The 20,734-nt window shown below is 55.4% G+C and overlaps 1 protein-coding gene across 2 annotated transcripts; it reads left to right on the top strand.

The window, feature by feature from the left end:
- The first annotated feature begins 1,535 nt into the window (after nucleotides 1-1,535).
- Csnk1g2 (casein kinase 1 gamma 2) lies at nucleotides 1,536-20,013 on the top strand. 2 transcript variants are annotated; one of them, XM_051177358.1, is made up of 12 exons: nucleotides 1,537-1,782; nucleotides 13,066-13,493; nucleotides 17,006-17,046; nucleotides 17,138-17,207; nucleotides 17,303-17,451; nucleotides 17,527-17,761; nucleotides 17,833-17,918; nucleotides 17,992-18,076; nucleotides 18,191-18,339; nucleotides 18,790-18,873; nucleotides 18,970-19,076; nucleotides 19,267-20,013. In XM_051177358.1, exons 2-12 carry the CDS (start codon nucleotides 13,307-13,309, stop codon nucleotides 19,319-19,321), a joined length of 1,248 nt encoding a protein of 415 aa, XP_051033315.1. In that variant the 5' UTR covers nucleotides 1,537-1,782; nucleotides 13,066-13,306; the 3' UTR covers nucleotides 19,322-20,013. The 2 variants fall into 2 exon arrangements, 1 of the variants encoding a protein (XP_051033315.1); XR_007834037.1 differs by lacking the exon at nucleotides 19,267-20,013 and having other exon boundaries at nucleotides 1,536-1,782; nucleotides 18,747-18,873.
- The last annotated feature ends 721 nt before the right edge of the window (nucleotides 20,014-20,734 follow it).

Here is a 20,734-nt window from a genome sequence, read left to right as displayed (position 1 = left end):
CCCAAGGTAGTCCACCCACCGTTTTAGCTTTGGAGGTTCTCTGAGGATTTGTAACTAGATGTGTCTGGATGTGGGAATCAGCAGCGTTTATGGGGCTACCTCGCTCCAGGCAGGGCCTTAAGTAACACATAGGGACCCTGTTCTTCAGCCCCTCCCAGTGTTTATGTGCAGAGGGAAGATACACAGCAATGTGTGAACAAGCACTTAAGAGAGCTGCACCGATTGAAAGGCAGCTGGAAGCAGAGTCTCTGCTTTGTACTGAAGGATGCAGGGTACCTGCTAGTCAGCCCCAGATGATCTGTTACAGGACTGGGATCCCAGTGGCTCATGTACTAAGGGATGTCGTCATGTAAAAGAACGAGGAGAAAAATCAAGGTCATGCCTGTCATCCTAGCACTTGGAGGCTGAGACAGGAAGGATTCCTAAGAGTTGCGGGGCTGGGGGTGGGTGGTGGTGGTGGTGGTAGGGATGCAGTCTGGGCTACATAGCAAGTCTCAAAAAGTTTTTAAGAATTAACACCGAGCCCGGAGTGGTGTCGCACACCTTTAATCCTAGCAGAGGCAGGCGGATCTCAGTGAGTTCAAAGTCAGCCTGGTCTACAAAGCGAGTTCCAGGACAGTCAGGGCTACACAGAGAAACCTTCTCTTGAAAAACTAAAGAAACAAACAAGAATTAACACTGAGACAAACAGCCCTAAATCTGATCTGATCAAATAGACTATTTCCTGCGGTACGTACCATTAATTTTAGCATATTATTTTCTTTTATGGAAGTAACTTCCGGGCCCAGCGCCATTTCCCCCTCTCTCCAGGAAAACCCTGCCCCCTAATACCGCCCACCGTGACGTTGGGTGGTGAGATGATGACGTCACAGACGCGGGTTGGCGCCTCTGAAACCGCCACGCGTCTCCATGGCAACGAAAGGCGAGGCCTCGCGGATTCCGTAAACTCCGCCTCTACAAGGGTGGGGCTGCTGATGGTAGTATTCACAGTTCAGGTACGCTCCCGGAGCCACCAGTCTGGTGTTGCCCGCTGACAAGCGGCTTCAGTTTGTCCGCAAAGCTCGGTAGCCCTAGTGAGGCGAACCACTCCTTACCCACAAGAGCCGTCGCAAAACGGCGAGCCCGCCATTCGCCCCGCCCCCGCGTGATGGTAAAGCTCAGCTCCCGCCTCCAACCTACGCCCCAGTATGGTAAAGCTCCGCCCCACCGCCAGACCCCTCCCCCAGGCCATTGTAAAGTACTCCCCCAACTCAAAGGCCCTCCCCTACCTTGTGGTTAAAGTTCCGCGCCCACCTTCAAGCCACGCCCCCACAGTGTCGTAAAGTTTCGCGCTCGCTGCCAAGCCACAACCCTGGTCGTCGTAAAGCTCCGCGCCCTCGGCAGAGACCCTGCTCACATTGTCGTAAAGAGACGTTCAGTGCTTAAGGCCACGCCCAGTATTATCATAAAGCGACGCCCCTTCCGGAAGGCCCCGCCCCACGCTATGACGTAGAACGCACACGCCTCCCGCGGCTCGATCGCGCCTGCGCAGTGGGGCTCGCAGGCCGCCGCCCCCCGCTGGCCGACGCTGGCGGCGTAAGGCGCGCGGGGGCTCCGCGGAGCGGGCGCGGCGGAGCGGCGGAGCCCGGCCCTCTCCGCCGAACATGCCGAGGCCGGCCCCGGCAGCGCGGGAGCCTGATCGGGGGCCCGAGCCGGAGCGCGAACGTGCGCGGGGCCCGGAGCGGGGGACGCCGCGCTGCTGAGCTCGGCCGCCGCCGCCCGCGGGCCCCAGGCGGGGCGCAGGTAACGTTGCGCGCGCACGGCCGGCCGTGCCCCACCCGCGCGGCGCCGCCATCCTGTGACCCCCATTGACCCCATCTCCGCACCGGGGTGCTTTCGTCCCCACCCTGCGATCCCGACTGGTCACTGCACCGGGCGACCCCAACTTCCGGTCACCCAGCCTCAGTATCCCTCATTCTCCGACTCCACCTTTGATCCGTCTCTGATCCCTGAGTTCCCGTGTCTACCGTTTCCCAGGTGTTCAACTCACCTGCGACACTCAGGCGCCCCCACTTCCGGTCAACCTCTTCCCGGGACCCCCCATTCTACTTCGGTGTCCCCAAACTCTGACCTCTCCCGTGTTCCCAGGCTCTAACCTCCTAATTCCCTGTGTCTTCCAGGTGCTCAGACCCTCTGCAAACACCACGCTTTTCTCCGTGTCCCCCTAGTGTCCCTTTCGTTGTCCCCAGACCTTTCCACCTGGTCTCCGGTCTTCCTGCCTTCTGGGCCTGGCTCCTTGTCTCGCCACTTTCCTAGCCCTTGTGGTCCTGATGGTTTGTTTAAGGGAGAATAACTGGGGTGTTTGGGGACAGGTACAGAGGGTCCTGTCTAGGTGTGTGTGGGGGAACCTGTTGCAGGCAGGCAGCTGCTTGGGAACTCTGGGCTCAGCCGCCTGCGCCCTCCCCCTTCCGTTCTGGCCACCGGCTTTGTTTTCCGGAAACACACGGATCAAAGAGGGAGGGGTGAGATGTCTGAGCAGCCTGCTGAATCCCTTGCCTGTCCCTCTTTGCCCCAACTTTCTCAATAGGAGATGGGAACAGAGAGGATGTTTGCAGGCAGGGATTTACTGTGCGTCCTGAGCGAGACCCAGGTTCTTCTAGGTTGGGGCAGCTGGTTTTCATCTTGGTGGCCTCCGAATGGCAGTTTGCAGGAAGCAGCCTGGGGATTTGGTGTGTAGGTGGAGGCGCGGAGACTTGTCTGTCCTTTCTGAGCTGTAGTCTGCTTACCCAGCCTGTGCCTCAGGACTCTGCAGGCTAATGGGGTCTTCCTCCAGGAGCTGCAGTTGGTGTCTGTGGCCTGGGGACTCTGGGAGCTGCTGGGTGGAAGGCACAAAAGCCTTGTTGGTATAGGAGAAACCCCAGCTTCCCACTGGTTTGGGGGTGGACACTGAGCTCATCTGCCCTGGGGTCTTTACTTGGTGTAGGGGAGGATGGTGCATGCAGGTTTGTAAGGGGGAAGTGTGCCATTGTTTCTTTTCAGCAGAGCTGTTTAGTATTGGATGGTGGGTTTCAGGAGATCACAGACACACAGTGCCTACCATGGGTCTCCAGGGCCTGGATAAACACTGTTCAGTCCCTGTCCTCCCCACTAAGGCTGAGCCTTGGTGCTTTCCTCAGAGCCAGTGGGAGGAAACCTGAGGGACTAAGCAAAAGAGCTGGGTACCCCTGAGGAGGGCCAGATCTAGAGGCTCTGAAGCCAACCAAGGCTTAAGCTGACATCAGGCAAATGTCATGTTGTGAGATTCAGGTTCTGTGTGTTGCCGGCAGGGCTGCTCTAATGTGCCTCTTGTATCATTGGACCTGCTCAAAGGAGAGGTGGCCTTTTGTCTGCTTTGACTTTACCTCAGGGTGGTCACTTGGTCTCCAAGCATGTCCCAGAGTATGGCCCATGCTATCTACAGTGTGGGTTTTTTTGAATTACCTGTGACTTCTCTTTAATCATATAGTAATCATCTCTGGCAGAAGGAAGTAGGTAAGGTTCTTGGTAATTGAGCCTCTTCAACATGCCCTTCCCAGCTTTGGGGAAACCAGTATGCCGATTTGTGAATTGGGACAAGCATGTGGCATGCCAGACAAATGCAGGGGACCACTGTGTTCCTGGGGAAGCTTAGGAATGAGGAATGCTTGTCCAAGATATAGGCCCTGGGATGTGAAACCACATGCCAGGTAGGACAGGAGTTGTAATGTGGGATAGGTGGTGTTGATTCTGTGTGTGACTTCCAGCAGCAACAGCCAGCATCCTTTCTGCAAGGAGCTGGGAGACCATCAAGGTACAGCCCTTAGAGTGGGGGCCAGGTGAGGAAGAGGGAGGAAAAGCAGGGCTGTAGGGTCCTTTGGTGGCTAAGTGCCATGCAGTGTGGCCTTTGGTGTCTAGATGGTATAAAACAGGTTGATGGCTTTCTTGTTATCTGGGTGACAGATGGGGCCACCTGGAGACCCTAGCCCATATTTCTGTAGCAGCAGGAAGTGACTGGAGCTTCATCCAGGTTCGCCTGCACATCTGATGCCCACTGGCTTAGCAGCCATGCTCCTGCTGGACTCAAGCCTTAACCTTGTAGTCTGGGTATCAGCTTGCCAGTGAGCGCTGTGAGCAGTTTCTTCCCGAGAGCTTCTTGGTCAGCGCTGGCGCAAACCTTGGCACCCAGTTCTCAGAGGTGTCTCTACACTTAACTGAGAGCTGGTGGGCTTCGAGGACCCCATCTGGGGCATGTGGGGCTTATGAGGTATGGTATCCAGGAAGTGATCATTGCATCTCTTTATAGGAGGAGGACCAAGTGTCTGGCAGCCTGGTGTTAGTGACCCAGGGACAGAGGAGATGCTACATGAATCCAGGAGGGCTATGCTCTGAGGAAGGAGGCCTCTGAGGCTTGGTCTTGCATGGCCCTGTGGGTTGGAAGGACACACCTGCCCCTTCAGTATTCTATCTACTCCCTGTGACCTTTGTTTCTTCCAAAGGCTGGGCGGCAGCACCAATGTGGAGACTTGCCCATGAACTGATCAGACCTCAGTGAGTCAAAGTTGTCCCCATCCTGGTCCCAAGGCAGTGCCAGTCATTCTGGAGGCACAAAGCAGGGGGCTTAGCCTCAAGGTGTGGTGTTGTGGAAACTTCAGCAGGTCTCCACTCAGCTCCTAGAGTGTTTGGGTGGCCCCTGTCACCTGAGGAGACAGTGGCTACTGACACATGGGACAGGATCCCAAGGCCTGCAAAGATGTAGGACCATCAGACCCTTCAAGCCTACTCCCTTTGTGTGCTTTGTCCCACACTGTATGATCACCAGGAGGCTTCATCCTGGGCAGAGAGGGCACAGGATACCTGGAACACATAGCAGTCAAAAAGCCAATCCTGGAGAATCTCTGCGAGTTTGAGGCCAGCCTGGCCTACAGAGTGGGTTCCAGGACAGCCAGGGCTACATGCTACATAGAGAAACCCTGTCTTGGGAAGGAAAAAAAAAAAAAAAAACCAGCTGGATGGTGGCTGCACACGCCTTTAATCCCAGCACTCGGGAGGCAGAGACAGTTGGATCTCTGTGAGTTTGACACCAGCCTGGTCTATAGAGTGAGTTCCAGGACAGCTTCAAAGCAACAGAGAGAGGAAAAAAAAAGGAAGGAAGGAAGGAAGGACATGGGAGCCACATGTCCTTTCTCTGGCCCCCTGCCTATGTCAGCTGTCCCCAATGAGGTCAGTCACTGTTCATGGGTCCCTCAGAGCCCTCCTGAAAGACAGAGGAGCAGGTATTGTTCCAGATGACAGCATGATGTTTGGCTTTCACAGCTTCTGCTCACAAAGACCCCAGGCTGCACCCTTGGCTTTGTGGGTGGCAGCACATCCTTTTTCTTTCTGAGGGAGGCTCCATGCTGGGGAATTAGTCTCATTGGGGCCCAGTGGTCAAGGGGCTGTTCTGCCAGTCAGCCTCTTTTTCCCTCCCCTAGAATAGGCTTTCAGGTTGCTGGGGCCCTCCTGCTTACAGCCTACAGCCCTGCCCCTCAGGATAGCTCAGTGCCATGAGGCTGAGACAGACTGAGGTCACACATCCTGTCAGATGGCAGATGTCATGGAGCTTTCTGACACAGGTCAGGATCCAACAGCAATGTGCAGCCTCACATACAATCTAGGGGACAATAGGGCACTTGTTCTGGCTATGCCTGAGGCCACTGACTCCCTAGAGACCCCAAGGGTATGCTATACCTGGCTGCACCCATGGGAAAGAAACCCCATCTTGCTTTGGGGGCGTGTTCTGAGACAGGGTTTCTCTGTGCTGTGCTGGAACTCATTTTGTATGTAGACAGGCTGGCCTCAACTCAGAGATGCACCTGCCTCTGCTTCCCAAATTGGTTTTTTCTTTTTTTAATTTTAGATTTAGTGTTGGGTCACCATGCCTGTGTCTTTTGATACAGGATCTTGTACTTCTCATGTGTACATGTGGGTGGGTGGCACATGCCATTGTGGAGGTCAGGTGGCTACTTGAGTTGGTTCGCTTAGAACTTTTTAGTTTTTGGTACAAGGGTCTCTGCAGCCCTGGCTGCCCTGGAGCTTGCTATGTAGACCAGGCTAGCCTCCTATGTTGATATGGTTTCCAGAGATCAAATTCAGGGTGTCAGGCTAACACAAGCTCTTTACACACTGAGACATCTTACCAACCCCAGTCCCCCCCCCCCCCCGGTCTTTTTTTGAGATAGGGTCATAACTCTGTAGTCAAGGCTGGCCCTGAACTCACCATATATTCCAGACTGGCCATAAATGAACACTAGGACATAGGTTTGTGGCACAACACTCTGTGAAACTGACGTTGAGCTGCAGGTTTTAAGGCAGCAGCCCAGGTTAGCCTAGGCTGTCCTCTGTGTGGCTGAGAATGGTCTTGAGCCATTGGTTCCTACGGTTTTCCTCTGTGCATATTCTCCTGGGATTATAGTGGGAAAGATTAGGGTCACCCCTGGGGTAGCTAAAGGAACCCCTAGCTCAGGCTTAGGCCTATAAGGGTCCTCAAGTTGGGGGTCAGGGCTGGGAATCAGGACATGGCAGGCTGTGCCAGGAGCCTCCAGAGTACAGTTGCACCAGGCACAGGGGCCTGGGATTGGGTGGTTTTGTTCCACAGAGCTGGCAGGTGGCATGTAGCCACTTGGGCTTCCTATGGTAGCACACCCCTATGGGCTCCTGGGAAATCTGCATTTTGCCTTTAGCTGTTGAACTGGCCCCTGAAAGGAGTCATGGCCTAGGCAGGGCTACCTGGGCAGATTCTGTCCCTTGGCGGCTATGTGCAGTAAGCCTGTGCTTCACCTGGTACTGGGCCCTCCACGGTCTGCCTGAGGTACCTGCTGGACAGCTGTCCCCTCAGGATTAAGGTTCGTGGTTACTTCTACCTGTAGTTCTGGGCTCACCTCTCACCCATCTCAATATGCTGTAATTAAAATGTCAAAACCAAGCATGGTGGCTCATGCATGCCTGTCTTCCCCACACTTCAAACAGGGAGGCAGGAGTATCAGGAGTTCAAAGCCAGCTTGGGTAAATGTGCTGGGTAAAGTAACACCCAAGCTTAGGTCCCAGCACTCACTTAGATGCTGAGTGGAGCTAGTGACCACCTGTGGTCTCTGGGGTGGGGTGGGGGTGGGGTCCTTACACTGAGCTTGTTGTGGATTCAGGTGAGAAACAGCCTCAATATAAGGTGGAGAGTTACCTATCCAGGAAGACACACACCTACACAGTCCACCATGACCTCTGGCCTGTAATTGCTGTATGTGATGCCTGAGGAGGGTTCAAGGCCATCCTTGAGAATCACCCATTAGAGTTTTTTGTTACGGTTTCTGGTGACATTTGCAGAACTCCCAGGATCTCCTGCTGGACAGGGACCTGTAGCTGAGTTGTCCTTTCTTGTGTGGCATTGGGCTGAGCCCCACTGGAACTGGTGGTCTACACCATCATTTTCTTGCTGGAAGTAGTGCTCCTGTCCACAGATTGTGGAAAGCATAGGAAAGTAGATGGCGCCACTGCAGTAGAGCACAGTCAGTGCCTGTGTGCAGACCCGGTACCTGGCCACGTCCTTTTACATGTGCACAGTGATGCCTGCTTTGTGTCTTTCCATAGGTGTGGGTGCTGAGAGGCAACCATGGCCTCTATTCACTTCATACTGGGGCTCCCCTAGTGGTAATGACCCATGTTCTAAGAGCAGAGTCACCTTTGCTGAAACCTGGGTCACCAACCTTCATGGTGACCTACATGATTTCAGGGGGCAGAAACTGATCCATTCTGTTCTGGCTGGTGAGTAGGGGAGGAGGCCCTGCCCCCTCCCCCCACCCCACACATCACCTTCAGCCTGCTCCTTTTTGTAGTTCATGCTGTAGAGAGGTTTAGCGTCAGAGGCACAGAGTGCTATGTGGCATGCACACTGGTTGTCCGGCCTGTCAGCATCCCATACGTCCATGTGCCATCCTGTGTCAGGGTCCTGTATCAGTGCTGGGCCCAGAGCACTGTAGACACTGTGGCTCGTGTGACTGAGGCTGAGGTTGGCCATCTCTTCTGAAGTCGGTTGATGACACTCCCAGATGGTCCTAGACCCTCACTGGCACACACACAGGTCTTCCCATTGCTGTGATTCAGGCTCTCAGCTCTTTTCTGGGGGTTGTCAGCCCAGCTGTTGGTGAGCCTCCAACACTGACCGTAGCCGCATGTCCCTGCCCAGCAGAGCCCAGCCTCACTGCTGCACAGAAGTGCCCCCACCAACACAGTGCTCCCTCCGCACGCATCCCCAGCCATCCCCTTGTACCTTTGGGAGCAGTGATGCATGGCCAGGAGCAAGTTGGGGTGCCTTTCTCCAAAGACAAGGAACTGAGAAGTCTCCTGGCCTCGGTGTGGGCCTGTGTAGGAGTCCCAAGCCCCTGCCCCTCCCCCTGTTGCCATCAGCCTCATGGGCAGACATATCCCTTTGGTCATCTGATCCCAACTATATGTGCAGTCTTGCTGCCCACTGGCCAGGTGTCACCAGGACTGCTGGTCAGGCTCCATTCTTATCTTGGTTTGAACCCCAAGTTTCTCCAGTAGTCTTCCAGGACTGGCAGTGCTGAAGAGTCCTGATGTGGCACAGCCTGTCCATGTTGGGCAGTCATTCAGGAGTAGTAGCTCTGGGATTACAGCCCAGATCCCCATCCACTGCTGGGCTCCCATGGTGAGTGTTGTCCCTGCTTGTCTTCTCAGGTGGGTACCAGGTCTAGCTTGGGAACTGCCAGTGACGTCAGCCAGGGACTGTGACATCACTGAGTGAAGATGCAGAGAAGGGTCTTTGGGGCCTCCAGCAGGGGAGCAGCCAGGGCCCCAGCAAGATGGGGGACCCCAAAAAGAACAGGGCAGGTGCGTGCTGGGGCCTTGCAAGGAGGGGTGTCTCTGGTGGGAGTCCAGCCTGCTGTCAGCCAGCTCCCTGAGTGAGCACCCTATTGCTGGCTTCTCGGCCTGTCCTTGTCCATGCCAGCCCAGCATTTCCCCTGTGCCTGGGCTCACCCCTGAGACAGCCTGGGCTCTAGGCCTTGTGGGTCAGGCCAAGGAGGGTTTATTTAGGGCTGGGAAGGCCTGCTTGCCTTCCAACCACTCTATTTTTAGCTGCAAGCTTCAGCCAAGGCCAGGACTAGCGACATTTCCTCTTTTCTGGGGCCCCAGGTCACTCTGCACATGTTCAGGTGTGCCTGCGACACCAAAGCTGCTTGTCACCAAGATTGTGTCTTTCATTGGCCCTCTGTTGGAGTGTCAGCTGTGTGGTAGACACCGCTCCTCTCTTGGACACCACGGACTGCCACATAGCCCACATAGCCCATGTCTGTGTAGCTCTTTTTGTGAGTGAGGAATGGTGCACAGTTGGTCCGTGTCTTGGGGCAGCCATGATGACCTCAGGTTGTTCCCACCATCCCCTACAGTGTGGCCTTATCTCATGCCAGCTTTCAGGTCCTCCGTGACCTGTCTACCTCGCCTGGCCTGGTGACACTGACATAAGAAAGGCAGTGGCTATTGTGTGAACTGTAGGATGTATGGGAACAAGAGAGGGAGAGGTGACTCTGGTGTCACCTTGCTGCCATGTCCACTCAGGATGTGGGGCCTGCTTTCTTCTTAGCCTGCCAGTGGTTGGTGACCTGTGCAGGATCCTCCTACCCCCTCATTTGCCATCGCTCCTGCCCAGCTCTGCAGATGCCCTACCCTCTGCACATCCTAGCTGGACTGAGCCTCCAGAACAAACCATATGCTGCCTGTTGCTGCTAACTGTGGCAGTTGCTGTGTGCCACCTGGGTCTTTTTCCTCCACACACCATAGGTGAGCTATGGAGCCCTGGGCCTGCAATGGTCAGCTTTGCAGGCCACAGGTTTGCAGCCGTCCAGCGTGCTGAGAAAGACATAGCAGCCTGTCCTATCCTCTCATAAGAGTCCTTGCATTTGACACAGCCATGTGTCCTTGCTCTAGGCTCCCCTGCTGTTACTTCCCCTGCTCAGTGCTGCCTGCTCCATGCAGCCCTCCCGCACAGATGAGCCCCATGGTGGAATTTCACCTGCCCTCTGCAGAGGGCACTCGAGGAAAGGACTGCCCAGGCTGCTCTCACAGGACAAGTGCAGGGAAGAGCTGGCTCCCTGTAGACCTGTGACCCTATTTAAATGGCCCTTCCTCATATGAGTGCATCACCTGTGACATGTAGAACCCTGGGCTCCCCCACTGAACACTCCCTCTCTGTGTTTGTGTGCAATTTTTAAATTTTCATTGTATGAGCATATGTTTATAGGAGTGTGTGCATACTACCCCATGTGTATGGAGGACCATTATCTCCTTCCACTAGGGGATCCCAGTGATGAGATGTGGGTCATCAGCATCAGGCAGCCTTACCCACTGAGCTATCATTTGTTGACCTGTGATATTTTGAGAACGGTCTCTTGTAGTAGCCCGGACTGGCCTTAAACTCCCAATCCTGCTTTTGCCTCCTGCATGTTGAGATGATAGCATACACCTCCACATCTGGTTTGTGTTAGGGATGGTCCCACGACTTCCTGAATGCCCACTGAGCCACTGTCAGCCCTGTAAGTGCTTCCTAATGGGAAGGAAATCCCATCAGTAAGGTAGTCATGGACTTCATGGTGATCATGTGTGGAGGGAGTATTCTGAATGACAGTTGCCCAGGTGTGGCCCTGAGCAAGAGTGAAATGTAAATGCTTGTTTTGTGCTGCGGAGTCTTCACCAGGCTCATATGGCCCAGGTGCAGTCTCTGTCAGTCTCCTGACTCTGCACCTGCCCCTGGTGGTCCATGAGTCCTGGAGTGGGCCCTTAGCCACACCTCTCTTCTTACCATCCGTGAGGCCCACAGTGCTTGCACCTTATGGTGCTAGTCCCGTGGGCATGCCTTCCAGTGCCTCCCAAGCTGTTGTTATTGAGTGGCCCAACCTGTTGAGCCTTCTGCAAAGCCAAGGGCTTCTCCCACTGGTGTCCACGGTGGGGGAGTGGAATGAATGAAGATAGCAAGGCTTCTCCCAGGGTGCTGAGCTTTTGTGGGTGTCCTAAGTGGAGTGCAAGTCCTTAGTGACCTGTGGTGTAGCTGTCCGTGTTGTGGTGACCCATGTGGGCTGCTGTGAGCCACTGTAAGGATGCTTTGGGAATCTGGTCTCCAGCCCTGTGGGACCCCCCACAGTGGGAATCTGAGCTGGGAGTGAGCCCCACTCCTGTTTTTTTTTCAGTGGTCCCCTTTATTTTGAGAAGAGGTTGCTTGCTGCATATCCAAGGAGTTTGGACATTTCCATTGGGGAGTCAGGCTGACTGCCCAGGGTTCCCTTATGCCCCGCAATGAGGAGAGCCATGGTGTGGGTTGCTGTCAGTGAATGCACATGATGGTGCTATGGCCACTATGGTCTCTGATAGCTCGCTGCATCACTGGGCTGTCTGCTAACTACAACCTAGCAGAAGAGTATGGAAATAGGACTGGGTAAGCAAACCACTGCCCGGATGAGATGGATGGTGGGAGGGGATGGAATGCTGGGGGGCTGAGCTGGGAAGCAGACTGACAGCCTCTGCAAATGTGCCCCAAGAACACACACATCCACAATGGACTGGTAGGTGAGAATGCCCCTGAATGGCTGCCCGTGGCAGCATATACTTATGAACTCAGCTCTCAGAGTCTAAGGCAGGAGGATCCTGTCTCAAAAACAAACCCCAAGGCCTGGGCAGTTGGCTTCATTGGTAAAGTGCTTACCTTGAAAATATGGGGATCTGGGTGTGACCCAGCACTCACATAGAAGCAGGTGTGGCAACCTGGGCTACCCAGTGAGGTGCATAGAGTAGGACTCCTGAACCCTGTTCAGGAAGAGACCCTTACTACAGGTGAAACCAGAATGCAGATAAGAGCACTAAGTCTATACAGTTAGACAGTGAGGGAGCAGTTGCATCCAGATATTCTAGGTCCCTACAGGCCTGGAGTTGGCAGGCCATAGAATGCACTGTGAGGCCTGCCATGGCTTCGAGCACCTGAGGTTCTGCTGCCTTCAGATGGGGCTGTGTTCTTGGCTTAGCTTTCATAAGACCCTGAATTGTGTGACACTTCCACTGTCCTGGTCATAGGTCAGAAATGACCCGTTGTAGCAGGTCCCCCCCCCCCTTGTAACCCCTTGCACCTGCAGAGGTTTAGCATAGCCTGGAGATCGGCTTCAGTCAGGCTGGGCTGTGTGTTCCCAGCATCCCCTGTCTATCACTGTCTCTGTCCTGACTTCTGTGATCCAGGAGTGAGTGTGCCCATCCTTGGGCACTTCCCGAAGCTGGCCAAGTCCTCCTATGTGGATGGCCTGGCAACCTGGAAAGACAGCCAGTCATGGGGGCTGTGTCTGTGGATGCAGGGGTGGGCACCACTGCCCAGGGCCCTACCATACTCTCCCTGCTCACCCAGCACCACATGCCATGTGCCTTGCTGCCATGGCTGCCTGCATGGTTGGAGTCCCTTCACTTACCCTTTTGGTCCATAAGAACCACCTGCTCTGCTATCTGTCACTTTCCTTGTCTTGGTAGCCCCTGTTGTGTTCTGGCCTGTGGGTCACCTCTTTGGTTTTTCAAGACAGGGTTTCTCATGGTAGCTCTGGAGGCTGTCTGGTAACTCGCTCTGTAGGCCAGGCTGGTCTCAAAATCACAGAGATCCACCTGCCTCTGCCTCCCGAGTGCTGGGATTAAAGGCGTGTGCCACCACCGCCTGACTGTGGGTCACCTCTTACCCTGGATCTGACTTTCCTGTTTTCGGCTCCCAAGGTGTGGGTGCCACTTGATGGCACAGTCGTTGTGGCAAGTAGGGTACATGGCTACACCAGTCTCTCTCTATCAGCCTCCCCCTGGTCACACCACAGTAACCTTTGCTGTGATCTTTGACCTCTGTGGGTCAGCAGGGCTTGTGTATCTCCCACACAGACAGATGTCCCTTCCTCCCTATGTCCCCGGGGGGAGCTCTTGCTCACACCTTCAGAGATCTTTGAGGAGCAGCCCAGCTGGGAGCACATCAGCCACTGTCTGCTAACCTGTACCTCTGTTTCTTCACAGCTGGGCACCACAACATTTAAGGCGCTGGGACCTGTTGGTACAATGTCTTCTCTCCCTGCAAGCGACCCTGAGGCCACCAAGATGAGCACTGCAGCTGTGCCTGCGAGCGCGCCTGGGTGTCAATAACCAGGAGCTGAGGGGCCACTGGGCGCAATGGTGTACTAGGCTGGGCGTGAGCTCAGATTTCACACTCGGATCTCACGGCAGAGTCACCGTGGAGAGGCCAGGGTACCACAAACTTATGGATTTTGACAAGAAAGGAGGGAAGGGGGAGTTGGAGGAGGGCCGGAGAATGTCCAAGACTGGCACAAGCCGGAGCAACCATGGCGTCCGTGGCTCGGGGACCAGCTCAGGGGTCCTGATGGTGGGCCCCAACTTCCGAGTCGGCAAGAAGATAGGCTGTGGGAACTTCGGAGAGCTTCGCCTAGGTAAGTTTGCATGTCCTGTCCTCAGCTCATCACTAGGGTCTTCAGGAGGGAGGAGGGACCCTGGCTTTGTGGTGGTTATCTGCAAGCAGTGGGAAAGAGGCTTAGTGATGGAGTCATAGCTTCCCTTACCCTGGCCTCTGGGCTGCAGAGCCTAGCACCTGTTCCAGTGGTTCATGTCACCATACAGCCTCTGCCAGGCCTGGTCCACAGGGCCTGGTGCTGAGCCCCTGAGTGCCCCTCTGTTGATTGCAGCAGTGCCCAGGAGGCCAAAGGTGTCACATTCTGGCCCTGAGTAGGGTTGTGGGAGACCTATGTGCAGGAGCTTGTCCCCATCTAGATTCTTAAGAAGAAAAGAAAAACAGAGGTTAAGAACACTGGCTGTTTTTCCAGAGGACCTGGGTTCAATTCCAAGTACAGCAGTTCATACCTGTCTATGACTCTAGCTCCAGGAAATCTATAACACCCTCACACAGACATGCATGCAGAGAAAACACCAATGCATATTAAATACATTTTAAATAATCATAATAAAATGGGCCAGTCTTGTGCTTAGACCCATCAGGCAGCTCAGGTCCTTAGACCTCACCTAGAAGCGATGCCTGGGGAGCAGATGGAGACTACCGCAAAGGCCCCTGAGGGCCCCTGACACAGTGGGCATGTGTGCCCTACTAGAACTGTCACCCTTCACTTCTGACCCACCTTTCAGGTGACAGTTCCATCTGGTCAGTGAGTTGATGGGGGGGACACAGTCTGGTCACACTGAGGCTGTTGTTGGTTGTCACACTCACTGGCTGTGTCAGGCCAGCTTGGGACCCCATCCTGGTACAATTCCTGCAGGTCTGCGCTCTGTGGCCTTAGTCTGAGCCTTCTGCCTGCAGTCCGAGACCTCGGGTGTCTCCTGAGGCCCAGCTGAAAATGGTTTCTCCACCATGATGGAGAGAGATCAAACTGCAGCCCTGAACACAGAGCCACACATTGTGGGCAAGCATGAATACATGCTTGCAGGTACACATGGCCAGAAGAACTTGAAAGGCTCCTATCTTCAGGCAGTTGAGGTGGCTTCTCACCAGCTCAGGTCCTATACAGATCTGTATCAGGGCTTGGGCAGAGTAAGCCCTTAATTGGTTTCCACTGTACTCTGTGCAGGAGCTTGTGTGTCGGATTCTGGGCTTATATTCCAGGATACTTGGTGCTCCCTGTTCTGGCTGCAAGGGGTGAAGCTTATGCTACCAATCTGGGTGCTTCGACCTCTGTTGGGGTACAAGGCCAGCTCCCTTTCCACCCCAGCTCTAAACTAACTTCAATCACTGAGGATGCTGAGGCAGGGGACTCCCTAAATTGTAGGTTATCCTGGGCTACACAGTGAGAATTTGTCTCCCTTCCCCCTGCCCACAAAGTGAGAAAAGGCTTTGAAGGTGATAGTTTCCCTGGTGAGTATGGGGTACCTCTTGCCTGAGTCTTCACCCTCTTCAGGGATAGACTTTATTCTGGCCCCTTCTTCCTTTCTTACTCCAGGAGGTCTGTTTATCTGGCCTGGGGCCACTGAGCTCCTTGGATCTGTAGAGGTAATTGTTCATTAAATGGGAAAATTGAAGTCCTCATGTCTGTGCAACTTTTTTCTTATTATAGGGCCAAATTCCCGCCCCCCCCCATCCCCTATTTTGAATTTTAAGACAGGGTCCCACTGTGTAGCACTGGCTGGTCTGCAGCTCACTGGGTAGACCACGCTAGCCAGAATTCACAGTGATCCACCTGCCTCTGCTTCCCAAGTGCTGGGATGAAGTGTGTACCGCCACTTCTACCTAGCCCCACACACACACACTTTTTTTTTTCTCTTAAGATTTAAAAACTTTGTTTTTTGTGTATGGGTGTTTGTCTTTATGCATAGGGAAGCTGGAAAAGGGCATTGGACCCTGTAGAATTAAAGTGAGGGACAGTTGTGAGACCCCTTGTGGATGCTGGGCCCTGCACCCAGATCCATCTCCCCAGACACTTCCACGTTTAAGGGAAAGTGTTGTGTATATGTATTGGGGAGCACACATGCCGTACATCCCTTTGGAGGTCTGAGGACAGCTCTAGAGAGTCGCATCTCCTTCCACCTTTCTGTGGATTGTTGGAGTTCAAACTCACGTTGTCAGCTAGCATGTCAAGCAGCACCCTACACTAAGCTCCTTGTTGGCTGGCCTCCAGATGCCACCTCACACCAAGATGGAGGGCTCGCTTGCACACTGGTCTCAGAATGTCCGTGCCCCCACATAACTGGAGCAACTGCAACATCAACCTGTGTGGGTCTAACATCCATCAGAACTTCTAGTGCCTGTCATGTGCCAGGGTCCTGGCTCACCCAAGGACTTGGCTTAGGTGCCAGGCAGGCCAGCAGAAGGTCAGGGCTGGGTGTTGGAAGCTGTCTTCAGCAGAGCTCTAGGGGAATGTCGGCAGAAGAAAAGTGGCCCTGACGTGGTTAAAGTTGGAGACACCTGCTCATGGGAAGGTGTCCCCTCAGCAGAGCCCAGCTTCCCAGCGTGTGAGAGCGTGGCTCTGTAGAGGCACAGTCCAGGGGAAAGTGGGCACACTTAAAAAGCCTCTCCCTGGTGACAGCTGACCTAGCACAGAGAGCAAGCCCTGCCACCCTGCAAGGGACAGCCATTGTGAGGTGGAGGGGTGGGGACTAGACCATCTCTAAAGAAACCCCTTGGCACTGCACCTTACACAGCCTGAGGTGCTCTGGTGGGTCACAGGAGATGGCAAGCTATAACTGCCAAAGGGAGACAAGCTAGAGGTAGGCCCTAAACTGCCCTGTTGTCGGTAGAGGAACTCCATGCTGATGGCAAGGGCGTGGTGGCTGATGGGTGGTGATGTCCAGGAGAAGCCAGGGAGTGGGCATCCTTGCCGGGTGCCTAGGGACCAAAACAGGGCTGTGTCATAGCTGATGGCTGGCTGTAACTGGGAACAGATGCCCTGACAGCTGCTAAGGTAGTTTGGACAGAGCCTGGCCATGGGACCCACCCAGTGGCTCTCTGCCTGCTGCTGTATGCTGGGCCACTATGGTAGGCACATATTTCCCTTCAGGGGTGGCATGTACAGCCACTGGGGGGTGTGGTCCTGGAGGTGGCCTTTGTGATTAGTGATGCTGAGGTAAACAGGGTGTTGGGGCTGGCTGGGGTATGGCAGATGTGAACCCCACAGGAGAGGCAGACTGTGGAACTGGTCCTACTGCTAGATACGGCGGGGTAGGATTAGCAGCATGGAGACTGAGCACCACCTCCACTCAGCCAAGCCATCTTGGTGTAGTATATGTGGTTTTGTGGAACTGCCTCCAGTGTGAGAAAGGACTCTCATGACCTGCTGGGGCCCAAGGGGGAGACCTCTCCCCATGACTGCATACAAGAAGTGAGGTGTGCAGCTAGCACAGGGTGCGTGAGCAGCTGGGAGGGGTGCCGCAAGCTCCATGGGATCTGGGTGGGATGGGCTCGGTAGCCCACAATCCTGATGCTCTGTCACCCCTCCTCCAGGAAAGAACCTGTATACAAATGAGTACGTGGCTATCAAGCTGGTGAGTCTGCCCTGCCCTGCCCTGCCCTGCCCTGCCCTGCCCTGCCCCAGGCCCAGGAGGAGGGCTTGGGTAACAATCCCCTGTCCTGCAGGAGCCCATCAAGTCCCGTGCCCCGCAGCTGCATCTGGAGTACCGCTTCTATAAGCAGCTTAGCACGGCAGGTGAGGCGGGCACGAGGTGTGTGGGCTCCTCAGCGGGCATGGGGTGTGGGAAGGGCAGGGGCTCCAGGCGTCCAGCACACGTGTTTCCTCCACAGAGGGTGTCCCTCAGGTCTACTACTTTGGCCCCTGCGGGAAGTATAATGCCATGGTGCTGGAGCTGCTGGGGCCCAGCCTGGAGGACCTGTTCGACTTGTGCGACCGCACCTTCACACTGAAGACAGTGCTGATGATCGCCATCCAGCTGGTGCGGAGGGGTGGGCTGGCGGGTTGGAGTGGGGCGGAGTGGAGCCAGGGCACTGAACCCGAATCCGGTCGGCAGATCACGCGCATGGAGTATGTGCATACAAAGAGTCTCATCTACCGCGATGTGAAGCCGGAGAACTTCCTGGTTGGGCGGCCGGGCAGCAAACGGCAGCATGCCATCCACATCATCGACTTCGGGCTAGCCAAGGAGTATATCGACCCTGAGACCAAGAAGCACATCCCATACCGCGAGCACAAGAGCCTGACGGGCACAGCACGCTACATGAGCATCAACACACACCTGGGCAAGGGTGAGATGCGGGCAGGCTGTGGGTGGAGTGGGGGGGATGGGACAGTGGCTGAGCCCATGCTGTCCCCGCAGAGCAGAGCCGTAGGGACGACCTGGAGGCGCTGGGACACATGTTCATGTACTTCCTGCGTGGCAGCCTGCCTTGGCAGGGGCTCAAGGTAGACAGGGCCTCCCAGGTGGGGGTGGGGCGTAGAACTGGGCGCTGACCCTGACCAAGTTCATATCATGCAGGCCGACACACTGAAGGAGCGCTACCAGAAGATCGGTGACACCAAGCGCGCCACACCCATTGAGGCATTGTGTGAGAGCTTCCCGGGTGAGGAGCCGTGGCCAGGCCATGCCCTTTGGCTCTGTCCCACAGTGTGGCAGCAGCCACATCTCACTCAGGGCTGTTCACGTGACCACACCCCTGGTCCTTGACTTTTTGCAGAGGAGATGGCCACCTATTTGCGCTACGTACGACGCCTGGACTTCTTTGAGAAGCCAGACTACGACTACCTGAGGAAGCTCTTCACCGACCTCTTCGACCGCAGCGGCTATGTGTTCGACTACGAGTACGACTGGGCCGGGAAGCCTCTGGTACGTGCAGGTGACGTGAGAGAAGGCGTGATTAAACTAACTTCAGGGGTAAAAATGTGGAACTCCGCGGGTGGGGGTGCGGAGAGGGGGGAGCCCCGCGTGGGGTGCGGAGGGGGAGAGCCCCGCGTGGGGTGCGGAGAGGGGGGAGCCCCGCGTGGGGTGCGGAGAGGGGGGGGAGCCCCGCGGGTGGGTACGCAGAGGGGGAGAGCCCCGCGGGTGGGTGCGTTTCCATCTGCTGGGTGGATGTCCCTGCAAGTGAGGAGGTGCCCCAGGGTGGGAGCCCAGTAGTTGAAAGGGTGCAGGTGCACCCCACCTCCAGATTATATAGGGGTCGTGAGTGGGAGCCTCGGTGGGAGGAGGGGTTGTCGTCCAGAGGGCTCGGGTCAGGAACTGTCCTGGGGCTGCAGCGGCGCCTGCGGCTCCACCCGGTCCTGACATCTGCTCTCGCAGCCGACACCAATCGGCACCGTCCACACTGACGTGCCCTCCCAGCCACCACATCGTGACAAAGCCCAGGCCCACAGCAAGAACCAGGTGAGGGCCGGGGTCTGTTCCTGGAGGGGATGGAGGCCTGTGACACACCTGACAAGGCAAGCAGGGGTGGTAGCCTGATAGCCACTGCCCTCCCAGGCACTGAACTCCACTAATGGAGAGCTGAATGCAGATGACCCCACCGCGGGCCACTCGAACGCCCCCATTGCAGCCCCTGCAGAAGTAGAGGTGGCGGATGAAACCAAGTAAGGCCCAGGACTCTTTGTGACGGAGCCTGCCCATGCTGGTCACCATTCACCCCATCACCACTCCTCTTGTCACCACCCCCCTTTGTGGACCCCTATGCCACCTCCTTACCACTCCCCTGTCACCTTTCACCCTCTCCCCTTGTCACTCTGCCCCCGTTCCATATCAGCTCCCTTTGCCACCCCACAGGTGCTGCTGCTTCTTCAAGAGGAGAAAGAGAAAATCTCTGCAGCGACACAAGTGAGGGTGGGTGCAGCTGCTACCCAAAGTCCCCGGGCAGGTGTCCAGGAGGCTGGCAGTGTCCTCACTGGCATGGGGCTCCTTGGCCCAACTTCAGGCACCATCTTCAGGGACTTGGGGTCACTTCCTTCACACAGGACTTTGGAGGAAATCTCTACGCCCATGTCTCGTCCCCTTCGAGAGCATTAACTATTTAAAACCAGGAGAGAAGCGTTGCACCGTCCCTGCTGCGCCCCCGTTAGCTCATAAAGTCCAGCTTGTCCCCTCGATCCAAAGGCCATTTTCTCGAGGGGGGCAGGCCCGGGGCATGGGTGTCAGTCACATGGGGAGGCCACCAGGCCTTGGCCACCAAAGGGGAGGCGTGTGCGATACCACAATGCTGCACCAAAGCCAGGGCAGAGCGTGGGACGGTCAACACGCAGGGACTGGTCTGGGACCCAAGGAGCCAGGGCAGCCGTGACCCATGCATGTCCCTGCGTGCTAGGCCCCTGGGACAGAATCACCTTAACGCCCCAACCTAGGGCGGTGGAAAGGCGGTCCCCATGGGAGGGCCAGACTGTGGTCGCGGGAGCTGAGTTCTTGCTTTACGACATGTACAGAAATGAACTTATGTTTCTCCGGCGCTTCCTTGAAGCCATAGAGTTTAGAGGCTTTTTTTAAAAAAATAAAAATAAAAGAAAATGAAACCATCCCCAAGCATGAGCCTGGTCTTTGCAATCCATAGGACATTCCAGTATAGGGACAGGAGAAACCCAGCTGGCTCACTTGAGTTATGTAGGAGCTGGGCACGAGCTCATCTGGGAAAGATGGAAGGGGCTGGTAAATGGGTGGGTGGGAAGGCTGCTGCTCCCAAACCTGAGGGACCCAGCAGTTCCCAAGAAGGTGGACAGGTCTGGGTGGACCAGTAGTCCCTCTGAGAATAGCACCTGCAAGGTGGGGGTCTGTAAAGGCCCACTGCAGACTGAGGCCCACCTGAGGAGCAGGAACAGGCAGCTGCCCTGTTGCAGAACTGAAGGTTACACCAAAGCACAGGACTGAGACACAGGAAAGGAAATGCAAGCAGTGGTAATGTGAGCCTGCTGTTTGCACTACTGGGGACAGATACCAAGGCTCCATGCTTGCACAGGCACCCTGTGTAAAATAAAGGGTTTGTGGGAGAATGGAGGGTGATGGTGAGAATTAAGAGTAAGGAAATAAGGGGCTGGAGCAAGGGAAGAGAGGTGAAGAACTGCAGCCATTCCCAAAACCCAGATCACCCCTCAGATAACATAAGCAATTCCTGGGGAACCTGGGAACCCAGTGTCTCCTCCCAGTACCACAGGAACCGCACAGCACACACAACACACAGATTTTTTTTTTTTTTTTTTTTTTTTTTTTTTTGAGACAGGGTTTCTCTGTAGCGTTGGAGCCTATCCTG

The sequence above is a fragment of the Phodopus roborovskii genome, unplaced genomic scaffold (genome assembly GCF_943737965.1).
Source record: "Phodopus roborovskii unplaced genomic scaffold, PHOROB, whole genome shotgun sequence".
Taxonomy (NCBI): Eukaryota; Metazoa; Chordata; class Mammalia; order Rodentia; family Cricetidae; genus Phodopus; species Phodopus roborovskii.
Note: the sequence above shows the minus strand (reverse complement) of the source record. Positions and strands in the feature narration are given on the sequence as shown.